This window comes from Spodoptera frugiperda, chromosome 11, assembly GCF_023101765.2.
Source record: "Spodoptera frugiperda isolate SF20-4 chromosome 11, AGI-APGP_CSIRO_Sfru_2.0, whole genome shotgun sequence".
NCBI lineage: Eukaryota > Metazoa > Arthropoda > Insecta > Lepidoptera > Noctuidae > Spodoptera > Spodoptera frugiperda.
Genome location: NC_064222.1, coordinates 6,941,214 through 6,962,322, shown reverse-complemented (window position 1 = coordinate 6,962,322; position 21,109 = coordinate 6,941,214). Strand labels below are relative to the sequence as shown.

The 21,109-nt window shown below is 33.1% G+C and overlaps 1 protein-coding gene across 1 annotated transcript in view; it reads right to left on the bottom strand.

Moving 5' to 3' along the window:
- The window catches only part of LOC118274911 (probable G-protein coupled receptor No9), a 36,897-nt gene extending 16,634 nt beyond the window's left edge, over positions 1–20,263 (bottom strand). The window contains exon 1 of the mRNA XM_035592680.2: positions 19,870–20,263. Within this exon, the coding sequence (XP_035448573.1) occupies positions 19,870–20,027 (158 nt within the window). The 5' untranslated portion in view covers positions 20,028–20,263. The remainder of the gene's footprint in view (positions 1–19,869) is intronic.
- Positions 20,264–21,109: the final 846 nt, after the last annotated feature.

Below are 21,109 nucleotides of genomic sequence, written 5' to 3'. Positions count from 1 at the left end.
GTTTCCGTTGCACACTCAAATCAAAGCATCCTGTATACACCGAAAATAATTTAGATTGGAGCAGTGACTCATGCTGTGGATAATGCAGACCGTAACAGTAACATTTCATTTACTTGTATCACTTCATATTTCTAATTAAAGACAAAAGATAAAGTTTTTATATTATTGTCAAAATTAACCTGAATTATGTTAAAGGAACGGTACATCGTACGTAATTACAGATACATGTGACTTCTGTCTACCTACTTAACAATAAGACCGTGACGTTACTTAGTTACCACTAATATCATGTTGCTTTGTTTAAAAATTGAAAGCTCTTGTAAACGTCAAATTGATTTCGCGCGCAAATCTAACTGTCAAATGCAATTTGTCTATGATAATTATATTTGTGACGTTGACAGATCTGTCACATTTTTTTTTTAATAATGGTATTTATTTATTTATGTTTCGTTGTTTCGTGTTCTGCTAATGACGTAAGGGTGTCCGTGTATTATCTAGGTACCTCGACTAGCCGCTGACACAATAGAAGTCACAAGTCAAATAAATTTTAATTGTAAAAGCAGTTCTTTGAACTTCGTAACGTGTGGCATGTGTCTGAATTTAATATATTTTTTCAATGATTTTTAATTGCCTACTTTAATTAAATTGTAAGTGGAATTTTTGAATTAATTTTCACTTATTCATACAAAAAGTAGCAAAATGGACATAAAAATCATGTATTTTGGAACCTTTATATTGCTTAAAACTGTTTGTATAGCTTTACATAATATTATAATATCAATTACAATTGTAATAATGGTTACGTTATTTGGAAGGAATCTGAGACATTAGCAATTCCGTTTCGTCAGTAGGCAACTGTAATTAATCTACCAATCAAGGCTAGGAACAATCGAATTCTAAGGAATGGAAAGTGAGTACATACCTAACAAGCTAACGAAAGCTACATCACTCATTTGTCAAACTAACGATTTCGCTTGCTAATCGATTAATTATATTCTAATCGATATATTAATAATAATCGATTAAGTAACTCCTGTTTGTGTGCGACGCGTGCTCGTTCTTGGCCAATGCTATTGAACTTACCAGTATTATTCCAATAGCTGAATGTTAGGCATTATCTTTACTGAGAGGGATTTTCTAGTTCAGTGTTCCCATTAAGTTAACGCGTGATATCACCTTTGAGAACAACGAGATCGCTATTATAGACTTATAATGATTAATGAGATTCCGCACGTATGGCGCGGAAGATATTACACGTTTGTTTTTGTTCAGTCAATCGAGAGTCCACACCTACGCTTCGAGCTTCATGATCTCTACGGGTTTAGCGTCATGGTGTCGTTAATCATCCAGAAAATGTATAAATACCTCATGCCCATACATGAGTAGATTCGAAAACAGATCACCTGTGACGTTTGTTTGACGTAGGACGCTCGTTTATTGTCAATTTGCACGATTTCGGATATCTCTGTCTTGAATGTTTCGAGTTATTAATGCTGCGGTTGAAATAAATTTATTTTTGTTTCTAAAACAATAGCAATGTTCATAAAATCTGTTTTATAGGCCCGTCACTTTTAGTTCCGTTAAAAACTACGTTTATAAATCAGTGATTCTTGTATCTATGGTGCGTAACTTTCCCGCCTTTTTAGCTGTCAAATGGATTTTCTTTTTCGATTGCTCGTTTTTTTTTTGTTTACGTCAAGTTGTCAACGTGTTCTACTTTTGAAAAAAAAATGTAGTCGCCATTTACATATTACTTGTTGCTGGCTGTGTAGTATATCACTAACTGCGTTCTATACGGCGCCCATTTAGATAGTAAAAAAGGTGAAAATGTCTTAGAAAGTCACTTTAGTTGATAACGTCATTAGTCTTGCCCAACGTTACGGCTGCACTTAAGTTGTTTAAATACTTTAAATACATTTTACTGATTCTTTATTAGCTGGAGAGGAGGACTGTTGTAATAATTTCCTCGGTCTCTAAATATTTTAAAACTCTAAGCGAATAGGCAATAAAATATTATGCCAAGTCCCGCTTCAAACGTAATGAAGGAAACGGTTTTTTTATGCATAGCTTTATGTTCGTTTTTAAGTATCAAATACGTACTAATTTCAACTACCTTCCCTTATATTGTAAAACTTTTTATTATAATTGATTCGGATACTGAAATGTACAAGAAATCCTTGTGAAATAGTAATTAAAGTGATCAATGAAATACTTTAATGTTTGCTACCATTAACATTTCGATATCAGGTTGACATCACCGCAAAATTACAGATTAAAAAAATAATAACCCAGCTCTAAATCGAGATAATGAATAGTCTATGGCCTCATTCATGTAACTAAGGTCAAAACAGTAATTTTATGATTAGTCACGACAGCAGGGAGTTGCCAAAAAACACATAACTACCTATTTAAATACATACAGTCAATTATAATCCGATTAAAAGTAATTCTTTAGTATTTTTCATCTGTTTTCCAGTTAATATTGAATTTGAACGCACTTAAAAGAGATACTTCAAAATACTTGAAATACTTTACGTAGCCACAAAGTCAAAACTACAATAAATCTACAAGAAAGAAGAAATCAACAATAATTAATTTCCAAGAAAAGTTTACATCAACATCAACAAATATCTCTACAAAGATAAAAAAAAACAAGATCCACAGACAAGATTATTAATTTTTCGCAAGATCCGCTGACAACGGATTAACAATTCTGCCTAACTAACGTTTTAAGTGAAACTTCTTGGCAACAACTAATTATTCTCATCTGACGATTTATTAGACGAGAAGCGGGCATTGATGAATTGACTACTGCTTTATTTATTACAAGCTAGAAGCTGGACTTGAATTCATATTCACGTTTGTCCGTCATTAAATAATAACTGCTGTCAAAATATACAATAACTGAGTTGCAAAAACTCTTCTCTTTTTGTGTGTTGTAATTATAGGGCACAGGTAAAAATACCATTGTCACTCGATACACTGTAACGTTTGGCTTTGTAAGAAGTTAAAGAAAGAACAAAGATGTATTAAAATATATTGTATCTACTTCCTCATTCAAGATTTCCATTTGAATAAATATTATTATTTTATTTACACAAAAACTTCACAAAAGTTGATTTCCTACTTTAAATGTTATTAATTTCAATTGTAATTGATCAAATAAATCGCATGACTATAAAACTGACATACATAAAATTATCGGCCTTGTAAACAATTAAATAATGCACTTCAAAATATTTATTTTATAAATTCATTAGTTAATAACTATTTTTAATATAATATTAAAAAGACAAAGACAATATCGTGTATTTTATAATGATTTTGACATTTAGCAACTTTGGCGCCATAAAAACAACCCACAGATAACGAATTATTTTGACATCGCTAAAGTAAGCGGTCAAGTATACAGTGCTTATGAAACAAATAAGAATGAATGTAAGTTGCGCTCTTTATTACCTAAACTTTCATGATTCATAATATAATCAGTCAGTCTATCAAGTAATATAATGTTAGGAAACATTGTTTGAAATTACAAGGTTAATATTGTGTCTAACTAACTGTTGTGAATTATTTCATTTAAGTTTTAAAAGTAAAGGTACTAGAACTATCATTATAAATAAATACGTGCTCTAATTTTGTTATACACGGAAGCTAATTAATTCTATATTTACCAACATAACTATAGAATGTTTATCAAACGAATCATATTTGCAAATAACATAAAAACAAAATCACTTAAGACACCTCAAAATACCTGTTGACATAATTCATTTCAATAAAAAAAAAACAAGTAAATCATCTATTCCAAGAAATAAAACCGAAAAAAAAACTGCGCCTTCCAAATTCAATTGGATATAAAAAAAAAACAAATACCATTGTATTTTTCCACCGTTCCAAATTCAAAATCTGTACAACAATGGCCGCCCGTCTAGACTCCGTGGCTTGAGGCTTTAATTAATAAAAAATCGCGGTGACGTTCAATTATGAGATAAGTATGTAAACAAGATGGGTTTATCGTGTTAAACTCAGACTTAAACGTTGACTACTAACTTAGGTTTCTTCCACGCAATAATAACAGCTATCCGGTTTTACGTTGCATTGATTTATAATATTGTCTGACTCATTCGAAACATTCTCCATTTTACTTGCGAGATTAACTGACAAACTGCTGTAATTTCACGTTAAAATGTAATCAACAGGAAAACGTTGGGTTTCAATTGCCAACTGATCACTATAAACATTTATTATTAATCTTTATATGACAATTTCGATGCAATTTCAAAGTCCAAATCAAAAATTACGGTCGATATCTAAATTATAAATCAAGACAGATATATCAAGTCTTGAAGTGCTAAACCGTTGATATTTACAAATACGGCAAGAGTTATCGTTTTTATAATATAATCAGTCAGTCAGCATTCCCTCAATCATAATCACACATTTAGATCAAATTACAAAGAAAATTAGACACATAGGAACTTAAAAAAAAAAACTACTCAGAACATTTTTATAGACTAGAAAATCGATGGAACGGTGCCAAAACCAATCGCCGCGACCTTTTAATGCAGTAGTACCGTCGTTACAGTTCAAAACCATTGCTATTATGCAAGCGACGATAGATCTTAGCACACTATTATATTATCAAACAGAACCGTACCCACGAGAGGAGAGAACCACTAATCCTATAAATAACTAAGTAATATTATGATTCGAGCGAGATTTCTCAAAACATGTGCCTCCTATAACCAATAACATGTGTGAACTAAAGTCAAGAACGAATAACAGATTGTGAGAAACGGCGTTCAATAAAATTCTTCCGTTTACAAATAGATTAGATAAAGAGGTTGCATTTACTACTGCTATGGACACAATCGGACTAAATCAAGCAGATGACGTTGTAATGAATTTTACATTTGATTTGTAATCAAATGCTCGTCGGTGTGAAATGAAAACGGGTTACTATTACGGAATTAAATTAATTAGATATGTAATTAGGGATCAGTCTAATGTTCATTTGGGAATTTTTCTGCGTAAGTGATGAAATTGTTTCGAAGCTTGGTACACAAAGGTCGGAAAAAAGAAATGGTCTGAATAAATAGGACAATACACGTGCCGTGAAATTCTTGTCGTGATTTAAATAAAACAGACAAAGATTTGCATGTTTTAAAACTAACTACAATGTGTGTAAATGATAAAGAAGTGGCAATAAAAGTCGGTGTAAGCAGGCATAAATTCGATTTAAAATACGATTATGATTTTTATGAGTGTAACGAAAATACGGTTCCCGTTGAGTGAATGAAAGTTTGCGTAACTGAAGAACGAAACATTGTATGCTACATCGATTCGGCTCCAGCTACACGTGCCGCAGATGAATATCAATATAAATTTAAAACAGTACTCAATACTAATTTTGCGCAGTAAAGTTTTGATGTAACAGTTTATGATTTAGAAGACATACTGAAACTAAAAGGAAATTCCATTGTTTATTTGATCTTCACAATTAAACTCGCAACCGAGTAAACGTAATTTTCCATCAGATTCAATGTTATCATCTTCATTAATGAAATGTCGGAAAACGTTCACAGCGAACTGACAAAAGAGCGACGTTCCATTTATTACATTTGAACCTCTAGATTGCGTGGTAACCGGACAAATTGCAAAACTACATCCAATGTTAGAAGTACCCACGACTGTTAAATCATTCGCGATTGGCTGGCTAATCTAGGGGTCAGGATTGGATGAATCATGGTGACGGTTCATGAGAATCTGTTTTCGAACAACCGAAGTTAATATGGGATATTAATAGGCTTCAAGTACCTTTATAGCTATCTAAAGAGGTTATCAATGTTGTTAGTGTGGAAGCATTGTTTGATGATGTTTGTAAATGCAAGCGTATCAAAGTTTACAATAAATAAAGGCAAGGCATTGGTGATAAACAGTATCATAGCAAAGTCAGATTCCATTCTTAACGACGTTTGCGTGCAAAAGCTTAGATGAGGAAAGATTAAAAGTAGTTTAAGAAAAAAACATGATCAGAGAGCGTGATCAGATCTTTACGTTGATTGGCGGATTTTTTCAAGTTGTCCGTCCGAGCGTTAAATCATTTGACACCAAATTGAGAAGAATCATTACGATTACTTTTAAAAGAATTGTTTGTTTAGGTATAAACAAGGAAGGCGTTAATGAGTTCTGAAGTAATGACTCTAGTCATTTGCCCCTTTGATTAGTCGCTCGAATTGATGACACAGCTCACGTACTGAGAGGTCAGTGTATGAACGTAATCCCAAATAGATCTTAAGATTCCATTTTATATTCTAGATTATTCTATACTCTGATGCAAATCGAAGTCATGGTCGGCGGGGATTCAATACTTTCACGCTTTTAAAACAGCAACGACGATGTTCTGAACGTGATTAATCGATGTTTTAAAGACAGAAATTCTAATTAAAAAGCTGATTAGATGTATTTCAAAGTATCGAGAACAATTATTGGCGCACGTTCGATACCTGAGCAAATAATGGATTTTGAAGCGCTAGATTTTTGTATGCATAGTCAGTTCTGTTAGATAGCGGTTCTTGGTAAGACTTAAGTGTCCGCATAATCCTTAAATAAGCAAAACAATGTCGCATTATCTCAGTCCTTGATATCCGAAACATGGAACAAGAAGTGCATTGGAGTTAAAAACCTGATAAATCGGTGCAAACAAGATTGCTAAAGACTTTTATAGACCAACAATAAATAATACGCATAAAGTTCTCTTCAGTACATTAAAAAGTATGTAAACAATGTGAACAGATAGTATATTTGTCGGTATCAGGTAGCATCTCTGATGTTTTATAGGAATCAACACTTTATCTTTGTTTCACATAGTCATTTTTCATATTTTCTCGCGATGAGACACTGATTTTGCGTTTGAAAACATCTTTTGTTGTTCCAAACGTATTCTTTATGGCTCATTTTGTCAATTTTGGATGATTCGCCTTGAGCAAATTTTTGATTTTAATCTCACGGACATTTCAAATTTTTACACAATAAGTAGTAAGTTAGTTTCTGTGACATCAGTAGTAAAATCGATTTTATACAAATTCAACTCTATCGTCCTAATTAATACAGGCCAATGATTTCTTATCGTCTTGAACACATAAGCATTGTTTTGCCTTGATACGCCCTGCCACTGGAAATATGGAACTGACATTTTGATAAACCGAAGCAATTACTTTTCTGAGTCCATTTCTTTGAATCATGAAATATTGCTTTAAGTCTGGAGCCTCATCATGCATTGGCGCCACGGATCCTATTGTGCAATGTGCCCTGTTTTCAACTCCTGGGTTTTTCTTATCTAATAGATAGAACTTGAACTGAATAACGGCCTTAGCGAGAATCAAAGGCCAATTTGCTCCGGGTAGTTTCGTTCGGCATTCTGATAACATTGATACGCGATACTTTTTTTAACGTTCAAGGAAATATTTATTTATAATTTATATCTGCAATAGAAACATCTGTAGTTTGGCGTTTGGTTGCAAACATTGGACATGTTTACTAAATAAAATTACTTCACATTTACAGTTTTAGTTTAGATTCCGAGTCACTGTTTCGTCCAATATTTTGGTTCAAAGTACAAATATTTGGCCAATTTGGTGGGAACTAACTTCAGTCGACTATTCTTAAGTCCACGTGATTTCATTTAATTCAAGATTACAACCAACTGTTGATTTTCACAATGAAACAAAGAATTCACGCAGTTTACCGAAATGGCGAATTAAGGTTACTTTAATAAATCTTAGTGACGAAAAAGTTTTTTAAATGCGAAACTATTAGTTTGACCTTCTGATGAAACATTATGGCCACTCGTGGGAAAGAATTAAGTTAAAAATGCTGGCACTGTCAGGACAAAGAGGTGGGCTCACAAAAACTTTTGGGTGTTCCAAAAAAGAAATGTTAGACATTTAAAGTAAAAGAACCGTTTGTTTTTGTTTCTGGTATTCCTTTAAAAGTGATGTAATAAATTATTATTGCTTTACATCGATCTAGATTTAAATGAGGTTTACAAACAAAACAAGTTCTTTTAAGATAACTTTAGTGTTCTCAAAAACGGCTCGATGAGGAAACTCAGTCGTGAACTTGATGAACACATTTAAATGACTCTCATTAATTTCTAGATCTTGTCTGTTCACTTTAAACAGTCGCCGATAAGATGTACGTGATAAAATTTCAATCTTTCCCAACAATCTTGGCGATAATAATTTTTCAATACATTTCAATGATTGACATCAGACATAATTTGCGATGGTAATGTAAATTTTGCTTTGCAATATGTCCCAAATGGTCTTTACGGATCATAAATCATGCATAGCGGCCACAAAATAAACGAAAAGAGGTATGGCATCAGGTAGAGAGACATCGCTAAGTCTAATAATACTGGCCGTGTTGGCGGTTGGCCCAAAACATCTGACTAACACTATTATGCAGTCGAACTTGCTCACAGCAATTGACAGTTGCTGTCAAATTGAATTGTGTTCCATGCGACATAATAATTGGAAACATAACTTTAATTTACTTTTTCAGAAAGATAAGACATTTGAATGTCAAATTAAGAAGAGTCATCGACCTTTTTCTATAATCAAATTGAATGCCAACGTTAATCTTTTGAAACCTCTTATTATGCAAAGTAATTACTATGTACTATTATTTTACAAAATGAAACATGTACTATTTAGTTGCCCTTGTCTAATTACCGTTGAACAACAAATAGGAAACGATTTACACGGCTCCCTTCAAATTGCACAATTATATGGACTACAAAATTATTTAATTGCGTTTGCAATGTCAGCCAAAGGCTATATGAAAGCGAAACTAGCTAATGGTTGTAAGTTTAAAGGCCGTGCGTTAGTAGTGCAAAAGGAAATTGGTAAAGCGTGAGACGGACTTTGCAATCATTTTTGTAAAGTATTGAGAAATATGTGTAGATGGCTAACCGTTCTTTGTTATTTATAAGATCATTTATTTATAGAAATCCTATTAAGTTTGGCTCTAATTTAAAAATAAAAATATGTCCCGAGGTTGTTAAATTCTGTCATCTAAACAGGTCTCTAATCGTTTGCAATACTTAATAGGGTCGAAAATGATGTACATATTTATGAATAATTTTCTCCATAACTTTACAAGTTCATATCTATTGTCTTAAGATACTAAACATAGCTATGACGCCACATTTTCTGCACAGCAACAGCAAAGAAAGTACATTTTAGTGGCAAACCTCAATATTATCGATGGTAGCGACTGGCTGAATAGCCGTCAAACGACCGTGTACCATGCAAACCCCGATATAGACCGAACTCCGTGATTGCACCGCCATCTTGCTTTCCACATTCAAATTTCGAATACCAAATACTTTCATCAATTTTATTGACTTGACGTTTATTTTGGGATTTTTACGACTACAAGACAAAGTTATTGCAAGTAAAAATACTTTATAGGCTCCGTATTATCAGGAGCTTGGTATAAAATTGTGTTTCACACGCAAAATAGACTTTAAAACCTTCAATGTCGGTCAAGTTCATAACCTTTGTGTATAGTCTTAGAACAGACATTTGTTTAACATGTATTGTGTTAAAAATAATAATACTAATAGACAACATAGTATACTATTTCTGTAACTGAATACGGTATTGTTATAAATTTTATTAGAAAAACTTTCCACGGTTTCAATAATTGGAGACAGCTCGATGAACGTGCGAAAAATAATATTTTTAACAACAATGGCCGGTTTGACCATGAAATCAGTAGCTAACAGCCTTGCAAGTTATTGTCAGTCAATATTAATTGCAGTAATCAGTTTAAATCGTTTCTTTGGAACAAAATTATGCAGATTATTTCTACGTTCATTAAGGTAACTAACGTGTTGTAATGATTGATCATTGTTTGATACGTATGCATACGGGAACTTTATGTGTCAGTCAGCAATCAGCATTGGATATTTGACGTCATTACTTATTTCTCAAATGATAACTGAGAACATACTCATACTTTATTCAAGAGCTTATTAACGTAATTGTCTATCCAATTAATATCATTCCGCAATGCTCGTAATATCAATCAATCTTTGAGGCTTTAGTTTCTATGAATGTAACATTAATATTGAACAAAGTAATTGCTCCAAGCCAACGTCTTGCCCACACCGTTTATAAAACAGAAGCAACGGCCAAAACCGTTGCCCACACGCAAATAAGTAGGTTTGTTTTGAAGTTTAATTTCAACTTTAATACGAATTATATTCTGTTGAATTTACAATAGAAATAATAATAAGTAAAAACTACTTACCTACGTCAATATAATTTCAATTTACGTAATTAATTAAAACATATTTTTTTGACGTTTACGTTTGGCGCTCTTTTGATCTGTCAAATTATGATCCGTCATTGTAGTCATGCAAATCGTTGTCTATTCTAAACTTAGTAAAAATTCAAAGAGGCAAGAAACACGAAGTAATTTTTTTATCGCGTTTGCACAAAGTAAATTCATATTGTTTGTAATAAATCAAACACGGTTTCAAAAGAAATATTTGGAGCTACATTAAAATAATGTGATTTATTAATGATGTTTCTTATTTAAGATTTAAAAGCAAGCGCTGGCCCAATTATTTTAATACCTTTTTACATGACCCAATTGAATGAAATACACCGACAGTTCAATGTCATTGAATAGTACTGCTTTGTTCAATAAAAATAATTAAAAGATTCAATACACAATTATCGCATTGTTTTACACTAAAATTTATTTGTAAAACCTTGCCAATTTCCTCAAAAAGTTCACTTACAACATTTCATAGACAAAATGTTAATTAACATGAACCTTTTTATCGTGAAGCATAGATAATAAAACGTTGATCTTAATTGCTTTAATTACTGGCAGCATGCAAAATTAAAATAATTCCACAACACAAAGTATTCACCTTCACGCATTCTGAAAATGTGGCTCTAGGCGTTTCCGTTGCACACTCAAATCAAAGCATCCTGTATACACCGAAAATAATTTCGATTGGAGCAGTGACTCATGCTGTGGATAAAGCAGACCGTTACAGTAACATTTCATTTACTTGTATCATTTCATATTTCTAATTAAAGACAAGAAAATCTAAAGTTTTTTATATTATTGTCAAAATTAACCTTAATTATGTTAAAGGAACGGTACATCGTACGTAATTACAGATACATGTGACTTCTGTCTACCTACATAACAATAAGACCGTGACGTTACTTAGTTACCACTAATATTATGTTGCTTTGTTTAAAAATTGAAAGCTCTTGTAAACGTCAAATTGATTTCGCGCGCAAATCTAACTGTCAAATGCAATTTGTCTATGATAATTATATTTGTGACGTTGACAAATCTGTCACATTTTTTTTTATAATGGAATTTATTTATTTATATTTCGTTGTTTCGTGTTTTAACCAATGACGTAAGGGTGTCCGTGTATTATCTAGGTACCTCGACTAGTCGCTGACACAATAGAAGTCACAAGTCAAATAAATTTTAATTGTAAAAGCAGTTCTTTGAACTTCGTAACGTGTGGCATGTGTCTGAATTTAATATATTTTTTCAATGATTTTTAATTGCCTACTTTAATTAAATTGTAAGTGGAATTTTTGAATTAATTTTCACTTATTCATACAAAAAGTAGCAAAATGGACATAAAAATCATGTATTTTGGAACCTTTATATCACTTAAAACTGTTTGTATACCTTTACATAATATTATAATATCAATTACAATTGTAATAATGGTTACGTTATTTGGAAGGAATCTGAGACATTAGCAATTCCGTTTCGTCAGTAGGCAACGGTAATTAATCTACCAATCAAGGCTAGGAACAATCGAATTCTAAGGAATGGAAAGTGAGTACATACCTAACAAGCTAACGAAAGCTACATCACTCATTTGTCAAACTAACGATTTCGCTTGCTAATCGATTAATTATATTCTAATCGATATATTAATAATAATCGATTAAGTAACTCCTGTTTGTGTGCGACGCGTGCTCGTTCTTGGCCAATGCTATTGAACTTACCAGTATTATTCCAATAGCTGAATGTTAGGCATTATCTTTACTGAGAGGGATTTTCTAGTTCAGTGTTCCCATTAAGTTAACGCGTGATATCACCTTTGAGAACAACGAGATCGCTATTATAGACTTATAATGATTAATGAGATTCCGCACGTATGGCGCGGAAGATATTACACGTTTGTTTTTGTTCAGTCAATCGAGAGTCCACACCTACGCTTCGAGCTTCATGATCTCTACGGGTTTAGCGTCATGGTGTCGTTAATCATCCAGAAAATGTATAAATACCTCATGCCCATACATGAGTAGATTCGAAAACAGATCACCTGTGACGTTTGTTTGACGTAGGACGCTCGTTTATTGTCAATTTGCACGATTTCGGATATCTCTGTCTTGAATGTTTCGAGTTATTAATGCTGCGGTTGAAATAAACTTATTTTTGGTTTTAAAACAATAGCAGTGTTCATAAAATTTGTTTTATAGGCCCATCACTTTTAGTTCCGTTAAAAACTACGTTTATAAATCAGTGATTCTTGTATCTATGGTGCGTAACTTTCCCGCCTTTTTAGCTGTCAAATGGATTTTCTTTTTCGATTGCTCGTTTTTTTTTTGTTTACGTCAAGTTGTCAACGTGTTCTACTTTAAAAAAAAAATGTAGTCGCCATTTACATATTACTTATTGCTGGCTGTGTAGTATATCACTAACTGCGTTCTATACGGCGCCCATTTAGATAGTAAAAAAGGTGAAAATGTCTTAGAAAGTCACTTTAGTTGATAACGTCATTAGTCTTGCCCAACGTTACGGCTGCACTCAAGTTGTTTAAATACTTTAAATACATTTTACTGGTTCTTTATTAGCTGGAGAGGAGGACTGTTGTAATAATTTCCTCGGTCTCTAAATATTTTAAAACTCTAAGCGAATAGGCAATAAAATATTATGCCAAGTCCCGCTTCAAACGTAATGAAGGAAACGGTTTTTTATGCATAGCTTTATGTTCGTTTTTAAGTATCAAAATACGAATTCATTTACAAATACCTACCTATTATATTGTAAAACTTTTTATTATAATTGATTCGGATACTGAAATGTACAAGAAATCCTTGTGAAATAGTAATTAAAGTGATCAATGAAATACTTTAATGTTTGATACCATTGACATTTCGATATCAGGTTGACATCACCGCAAAATTACAGATTAAAAAAATAATAACCCAGCTCTAAATCGAGATAATGAATAGTCTATGGCCTCATTCATGTAACTAAGGTCAAAACAGTAATTTTATGATTAGTCACGACAGCAGGGAGTTGCCAAAAAACACATAACTACCTATTTAAATACATACAGTCAATTATAATCCGATTAAAAGTAATTCGTTACTACTTTTCATCCGTTTTCCAGTTAATATTGAATTTGAACGCACTTAAAAGAGATACTTCAAAATACTTCAAATACTTTACGTAGCCACAAAGTCAAAACTACAATAAATCTACAAGAAAGAAGAAATCAACAATAATTAATTTCCAAGAAAAGTTTACATCAACATCAACAAATATCTCTACAAAGAAAAAAAAACAAGATCCACAGACAAGATTATTAATTTTTAGCAAGATCCGCTGACTACGGATTAACAATTCTGCCTAACTAACGTTTTAAGTGAAACTTCTTGGCAACAACTAATTATTCTCATCTGACGATTTATTAGACGAGGAGCGGGCATTGATGAATTGACTACTGCTTTATTTATTACAAGCTAGAAGCTGGACTTGGATTTAATATCACGTTTGTCCGTCATAAAATAATAACTGCTGTCAAAATACAAAATAACTGACTTGCAAAAACTCTTCTCTTTTTGTGTGTTGTAATTATAGGGCACAGGTAAAAATACCATTGTCACTCGATACAGGCAAGTTTAGCTTTGTAAGAAGTTAAAGAAAGAACAAAGATATATTAAAATATATTGTATCTACTTCCTCATTCAAGATTTCCATTTGAATAAATATTATTATTTGATTTAAACACAAAACTTCACAAAAGTTGATTTCCTACTTTAAATGTTATTAATTTCAATTGTAATTGATCAAATAAATCGCTTGACTATAAAACTGACACACATAAAATTATTGGCATTGTATACAATTGAATTATGCACTTCAAAATAAAATTTATTTAATAAATTCATTACTTATTAATAACTAATATTAAAAAGACAAAGACAGTATCGTGTATTTTATAATGATTTTGACATTTAGCAACTTTGGCGCCATAAAAACAACCCACAGATAACGAATTATTTTGACATCGCTAAAGTAAGCGGTCAAGTATACAGTGCTTATGAAACAAATAAGAATGAATGTAAGTTGCGCTCTTTATTACCTAAACTTTCATGATTCATAATATAATCAGTCAGTCTATCAAGTAATATAATGTTAGGAAACATTGTTTGAAATTACAAGGTTAATATTGTGTCTAACTAACTGTTGTGAATTATTTCATTTAAGTTTTAAAAGTAAAGGTACCAGAACTATCATTATAAATAAATACGTGCTCTAATTTTTTGTACACGGAAGCTAATTAATTCTATATTTACCAACATAACTATAGAATGTTTATCAAACGAATCATATTTGCAAATAACATAAAAACAAAATCACTTAAGACACCTCAAAATACCTGTTGACATAATTCATTTCAATAAAAACAAAACAAGTAAATCATCTATTCCAAGAAATAAAAAACCAAAAAAACAGCGCCTTCCAAATTCAATTGAATGTAAAAAAAAAAAACAAAATCCATTGTATTTTTCCACCGTTCCAAATTCAAAAAGCTGTACAACAATGGCCGCCCGTCTAGACTCCGTGGCTTGAGGCTTTAATTAATAAAAAATCGCGGTGACGTTCAATTATGAGATAAGTATGTAAACAAGATAGGATTATCATCGTCTTAGACTTAACCGTTGACTACTAACTTAGGTTTCTTCCACGCAATAATAACAGCTATCCGGTTTTACGTTGCGTTGATTTATAATATTGTCTGAGTCATTGGAAACATTCTCCATTTTACTTGCGAGATTAACTGACAAACTGCTGTAATTTCACGTTAAAATGTAATCAACAGGAAAACGTTAAGTTTCAATTGCCAACTGATCACTATAAACATTTATTATTAATCTTTATATGACAATTTCGATGCAATTTCAAAGTCAAAATCAAAAATTATGTTCGATATCTGAATTATAAATCAAGACAGATGCCCGTCTTGAAGTGCATAGGTGTTGATATTTACAAATTCGGCAAGAGTTATCGTTTTTACATCATCAACGTAATTAGCATTCCCTCAATCAGAAGCATAACATTTATATCAAATTACAAAGAAAATTAGACACATGGGAACTTAAAAAAAAACTACTCAGAACATTTTTATAGACTAGAAAATCGATGGAACGGTGCCAAAACCAATCGCCGCGACCTTTTAATGCAGTAGTACCGTCGTTACAGTTCAAAACCATTGCTATTATGCAAGCGACGATAGATCTTAGCACACTATTATATTATCAAACAGAACCGTACCCACGAGAGGAGAGAACCACTAATCCTATAAATAACTAAGTAATATTATGATTCGAGCGAGATTTCTCAAAACATGTGCCTCCTATAACCAATAACATGTGTGAACTAAAGTCAAGAACGAATAACAGATTGTGAGAAACGGCGTTCAATAAAATTCTTCCGTTTACAAATAGATTAGATAAAGAGGTTGCATTTACTACTGCTATGGACACAATCGGACTAAATCAAGCAGATGACGTTGTAATGAATTTTACATTTGATTTGTAATCAAATGCTCGTCGGTGTGAAATGAAAACGGGTTACTATTACGGAATTAAATTAATTAGATATGTAATTAGGGATCAGTCTAATGTTCATTTGGGAATTTTTCTGCGTAAGTGATGAAATTGTTTCGAAGCGTGATACACAAAGGTCAGAAAAAAGAAATGGTCTGAATAAATAGGACTGTTCTACAATACACGTGCCGTGAAATTCTTGTCGTGATTTAAATAAAACAGACAAAGATTTGCATGTTTTAAAACTAACTACTATGTGTGTAAATGATAAAGAAGTAGCAATAAAAGTCAGTGTGAGCAGGCATAAATTCGATTTAAAATACGATTATGATTTTTATGAGTGTAACGAAAATTCGGTTCCCGTTGAGTGAATGAAAGTTTGCGTAACTGAAGAAGGAAACATTGTATGCTACATCGATTCGGCACCAGCTACACGTGCCGCAGATGAATATCAATATAAATTTAAAACAGTACTCAATACTAATTTTGCGCAGTAAAGTTTTGATGTAATAGTTTATGATTTAGAAGACATACTGAAACTTAAAGGAAATTCCATTGTTTATTTGATCTTCACAATTAAACTCGCAACCGAGTAAACGTAATTTTCCATCAGATTCAATGTTATCATCTTCATTAATGAAATGTCGGAAAACGTTCACAGCGAACTGACAAAAGAGCGACGTTCCATTTATTACATTTGAACCTCTAGATTGCGTGGTAACCGGACAAATTGCAAAACTACATCCAATGTTAGAAGTACCCACGACTGTTAAATCATTCGCGATTGGCTGGCTAATCTAGGGGTCAGGATTGGATGAATCATGGTGACGGTTCATGAGAAATTGTTTTCGAACAACCCAAGTTAATATGGGATATTAATAGGCTTCAAGTACCTTTATAGCTATCTAAAGAGGTTATCAATGTTGTTAGTGTGGAAGCATTGTTTGATGATGTTTGTAAATGCAAGCGTATCAAAGTTTACAATAAATAAAGGCAAGGCATTGGTGATAAACAGTATCATAGCAAAGTCAGATTCCATTCTTAACGACGTTTGCGTGCAAAAGCTTAGATGAGGAAAGATTAAAAGTAGTTTAAGAAAAAAACATGATCAGAGAGCGTGATCAGATCTTTACGTTGATTGGCGGATTTTTTCAAGTTGTCCGTCCGAGCGTTAAATCATTTGACACCAAATTGAGAAGAATCATTACGATTACTTTTAAAAGAATTGTTTGTTTAGGTATAAACAAGGAAGGCGTTAATGAGTTCTGAAGTAATGACTCTAGTCATTTGCCCCTTTGATTAGTCGCTCGAATTGATGACACAGCTCACGTACTGAGAGGTCAGTGTATGAACGTAATCCCAAATAGATCTTAAGATTCCATTTTATATTCTAGATTATTCTATACTCTGATGCAAATCGAAGTCATGGTCGGCGGGGATTCAATACTTTCACGCTTTTAAAACAGCAACGACGATGTTCTGAACGTGATTAATCGATGTTTTAAAGACAGAAATTCTAATTAAAAAGCTGATTAGATGTATCAAAGTATCAAGAACAATTATTGGCGCACGTTCGATGCCTGAGCAAATAATGGATTTTGAAGCGCTAGATTTTTGTATGCATAGTCAGTTCTGTTAGATAGCGGTTCTTGGTAAGACTTAAGTGTCCGCATAATCCTTAAATAAGCAAAACAATGTCGCATTATCTCAGTCCTTGATATCCGAAACATGGAACAAGAAGTGCATTGGAGTTAAAAACCTGATAAATCGGTGCAAACAAGATTGCTAAAGACTTTTATAGACCAACAATAAATAATACGCATAAAGTTCTCTTCAGTACATTAAAAAGTATGTAAACAATGTGAACAGATAGTATATTTGTCGGTATCAGGTAGCATCTCTGATGTTTTATAGGAATCAACACTTATCTTTGTTTCACATAGTCATTTTGATATTTTCTCGCGATGAGACACTGATTTTGCGTTTAAAAACATCTTTTGTCGTTCCAAACGTATTTTTTATGGCTCGTTTTGTCAATTTTGGATGATTTGCCTTGAGCAAAATTTTTGATTTTAATCTCACGGACATTTCAAATTTGTACACATTAAGTAGTAAGTTAGTTTCTGTGACATCAGTAGTAAAATCGATTTTATACAAATACAAATTCAACTCTATCGTCCTAATTAATACAGGCCAATGATTTCTTATCGTCTTGAACACATAAGCATTGTTTTGCCTTGATACGCCCTGCCACTGGAAATATGGAACTGACATTTTGATAAACCGAAGCAATTACTTTTCTGAGTCCATTTCTTTGAATCATGAAATATTGCTTTAAGTCTGGAGCCTCATCATGCATTGGCGCCACGGATCCTATTGTGCAATGTGCCCTGTTTTCAACTCCTGGGTTTTTCTTATCTAATAGATAGAACTTGAACTGAATAACGGCCTTAGCGAGAATCAAAGGCCAATTTGCTCCGGGTAGTTTCGTTCGGCATTCTGATAACATTGATACGCGATACTTTTTTTAACGTTCAAGGAAATATTTATTTATAATTTATATCTGCAATAGAAACATCTGTAGTTTGGTGTTTGGTTGCAAACATTGGACATGTTTACTAAATAAAATTTCTTCACATTAACAGTTTTAGTTTAGATTCCGAGTCACTGTTTCGTCCAATATTTTGGTTCAAAGTACAAATATTTGGCCAGTTTGGTGGGAACTAACTTCAGTCGACTGTTCTAAAGTCCACGTGATTTCATTTAATTCGTGATTACAACCAACTGTTGATTTCCACAATGAAACAAAGAATTCACGCAGTTTACCGAAATGGCGAATTAAGGTTACTTTAATAAATCTTAGTGACGAAAAAGTTTTTTAAATGCGAAACTATTAGTTTGACCTTCTGATGAAACATTATGGCCACTCGTGGGAAAGAATTAAGTTAAAAATGCTGGCACTGTCAGGACAAAGAGGCGGCTCACAAAAACTTTTTGGGTGTTCCAAAAAAAGAAATGTATAGACATTTAAAGTAAAACAACCGTTTGTTTTTGTTTCTGGTATTCCTTTAAAAGTGATGTAATAAATTATTATTGCTTTACATCGATCTAGATTTAAATGAGGTTTACAAACAAAACAAGTTCTTTCAAGATAATTTTAGTGTTCTCAAAAACGGCTCGATGAGGAAACTCAGTCGTGAACTTGATGAACACATTTAAATGACTCTCATTAATTTCTAGATCTTGTCTGTTCACTTTAAACAGTCGCCGATAAGATGTACGTGATAAAATTTCAATCTTTCCCAACAATCTTGGCGATAATAATTTTTCAATACATTTTAATGATTGACATCAGACATAATTTGCGATGGTAATGTAAATTTTACTTTGCAATATGTCCCAAATGGTCTTTACGGATCATAAATCATGCATAGCGGCCGCAAAATAAACGAAAAGAGGTATGGCATCAGGTAGAGAGACATCGCTAAGTCTAATAATACTGGCCGTGTTGGCGGTTGGCCCAACTTAGGGATGGTTCTCATTAAACAAAGTACACTTCTCATTCCAAAATGCAACTCGTTTGAAGTTTTTTTTATTCCTTTTGTTAACTGTTTCAACTAAGTCTTTTGCATCATCGACATTATCGGACATGTCGAAAGTCAATTAATTACCATTGCTTTCGCCAGTAACGTTCATGTTTAATCTATTTAAATTATTATTTACAACACCAACAACGACTACAACTCTCTCTTGTGTTTGTTCAACAGTTTTGATAGACTCGCCGATTCTTGTGAAACTTTGAATTTAAGTAATGCCATCAATATTTAACGGTTTTCATATTTGGGAACACGTTGACCTTGAAATCTGATGAGTCAGAATCCTGCTAACTTCTTTTTCTATTAACGCACTTAAAGTTTACACAGGTGGAACTAGGGTGATATAAAAGTTAAAGTGAACTTACCGATTTGATATAGTTCTAAGTCCCGGTCGACGGCAGAAAACAAGTAAAGCCAACGAGTTGGCCGCAGTTGACACCAGGAACAGCGCTAGGAGTACAATCTCCTCCACTAGTCGGTCTCTCACATCCATCCCTGACATCAAAGCTTGTCCAGGAGACATGAGAACCGAATATTCCGAGACAATGTCATCACTATCACAACACTTTAACTTGCAACTGAACACTCTCAGTCAAATGTTTTTAATATACTGCAGTTGTTAGTCGCGTAAAGTTTTGAGAACACGCAGGTCGTTCAGGCCGCGTCTTTCTCGCTCGGCTGTCGTGTGACAACTGGCTCGCCGCTCCGCCGGAGCTGCCGCGGCGGGCGCGTGGCGGCGCCCCCACCACTCGCCCGCTAGTACTTCACTGGCGACACTACATATAAATCTACAACTAATGTCGGTCAACATCCTGGGTTTTTGTTTTATCGCTTGTGAAATTTGCGGCGTGCGGTTTGTTTTGGGTCTGGTTTGCATATTATTTTTTTATTATTTCATTCAAGTTTGCGATTATTAATTAATTATCTACAATGTTGTTTACGTTCACAACTATCGAAAGCGTCACTAAAATCCAAGAGTCATTTTTCAGTGTACGTAAAAACGTTGGACCTTACCCAATTATGATTGAATGATCCCACTGTACATTGATTTCAGTTTCATTACTCATTGTGTTCTCAAATTTCGGATGTGCTCATTGTCGGTCACAAGAACCATTGGCAGAGCGACTCGAAACATTGACGCTATTAAAATTTACAATCGTTGAAGTACAGAGGTTGCGACAAATGTTTTATAATGTAACAATAGACCGCTCGAAGGTCCTGCTAAGCTAGTAAGGATTGCATCGAAGGTTAATTAAATATTACGACAAATTGATTGATTCGTTTAATGATTAAAACATGAATAAGAAGCCAGGTATTCAACTGATTGGATAAAATATTTCAATAGTAAAACAGTAGCGGTTTACGTGACGGCTGTTTATTTTATATGTAATTGGAATAAATCTATTTGTGGGGGTTTTCTCTGTGTTATTGGGTGGTCTACAAACATACAATCAAGTGTTTGGTATGTGGCAACAGGATGCAGGTTTATTGATAAGCCGATATATCTCATCTGTTCTTCTGTGTAACTTTCGAATTCAAATGCAGTTTGATATATAGCATTAGAAATCGTGCATTTGTCTTTCAGTTGCCTCCTTTTGTGGAACG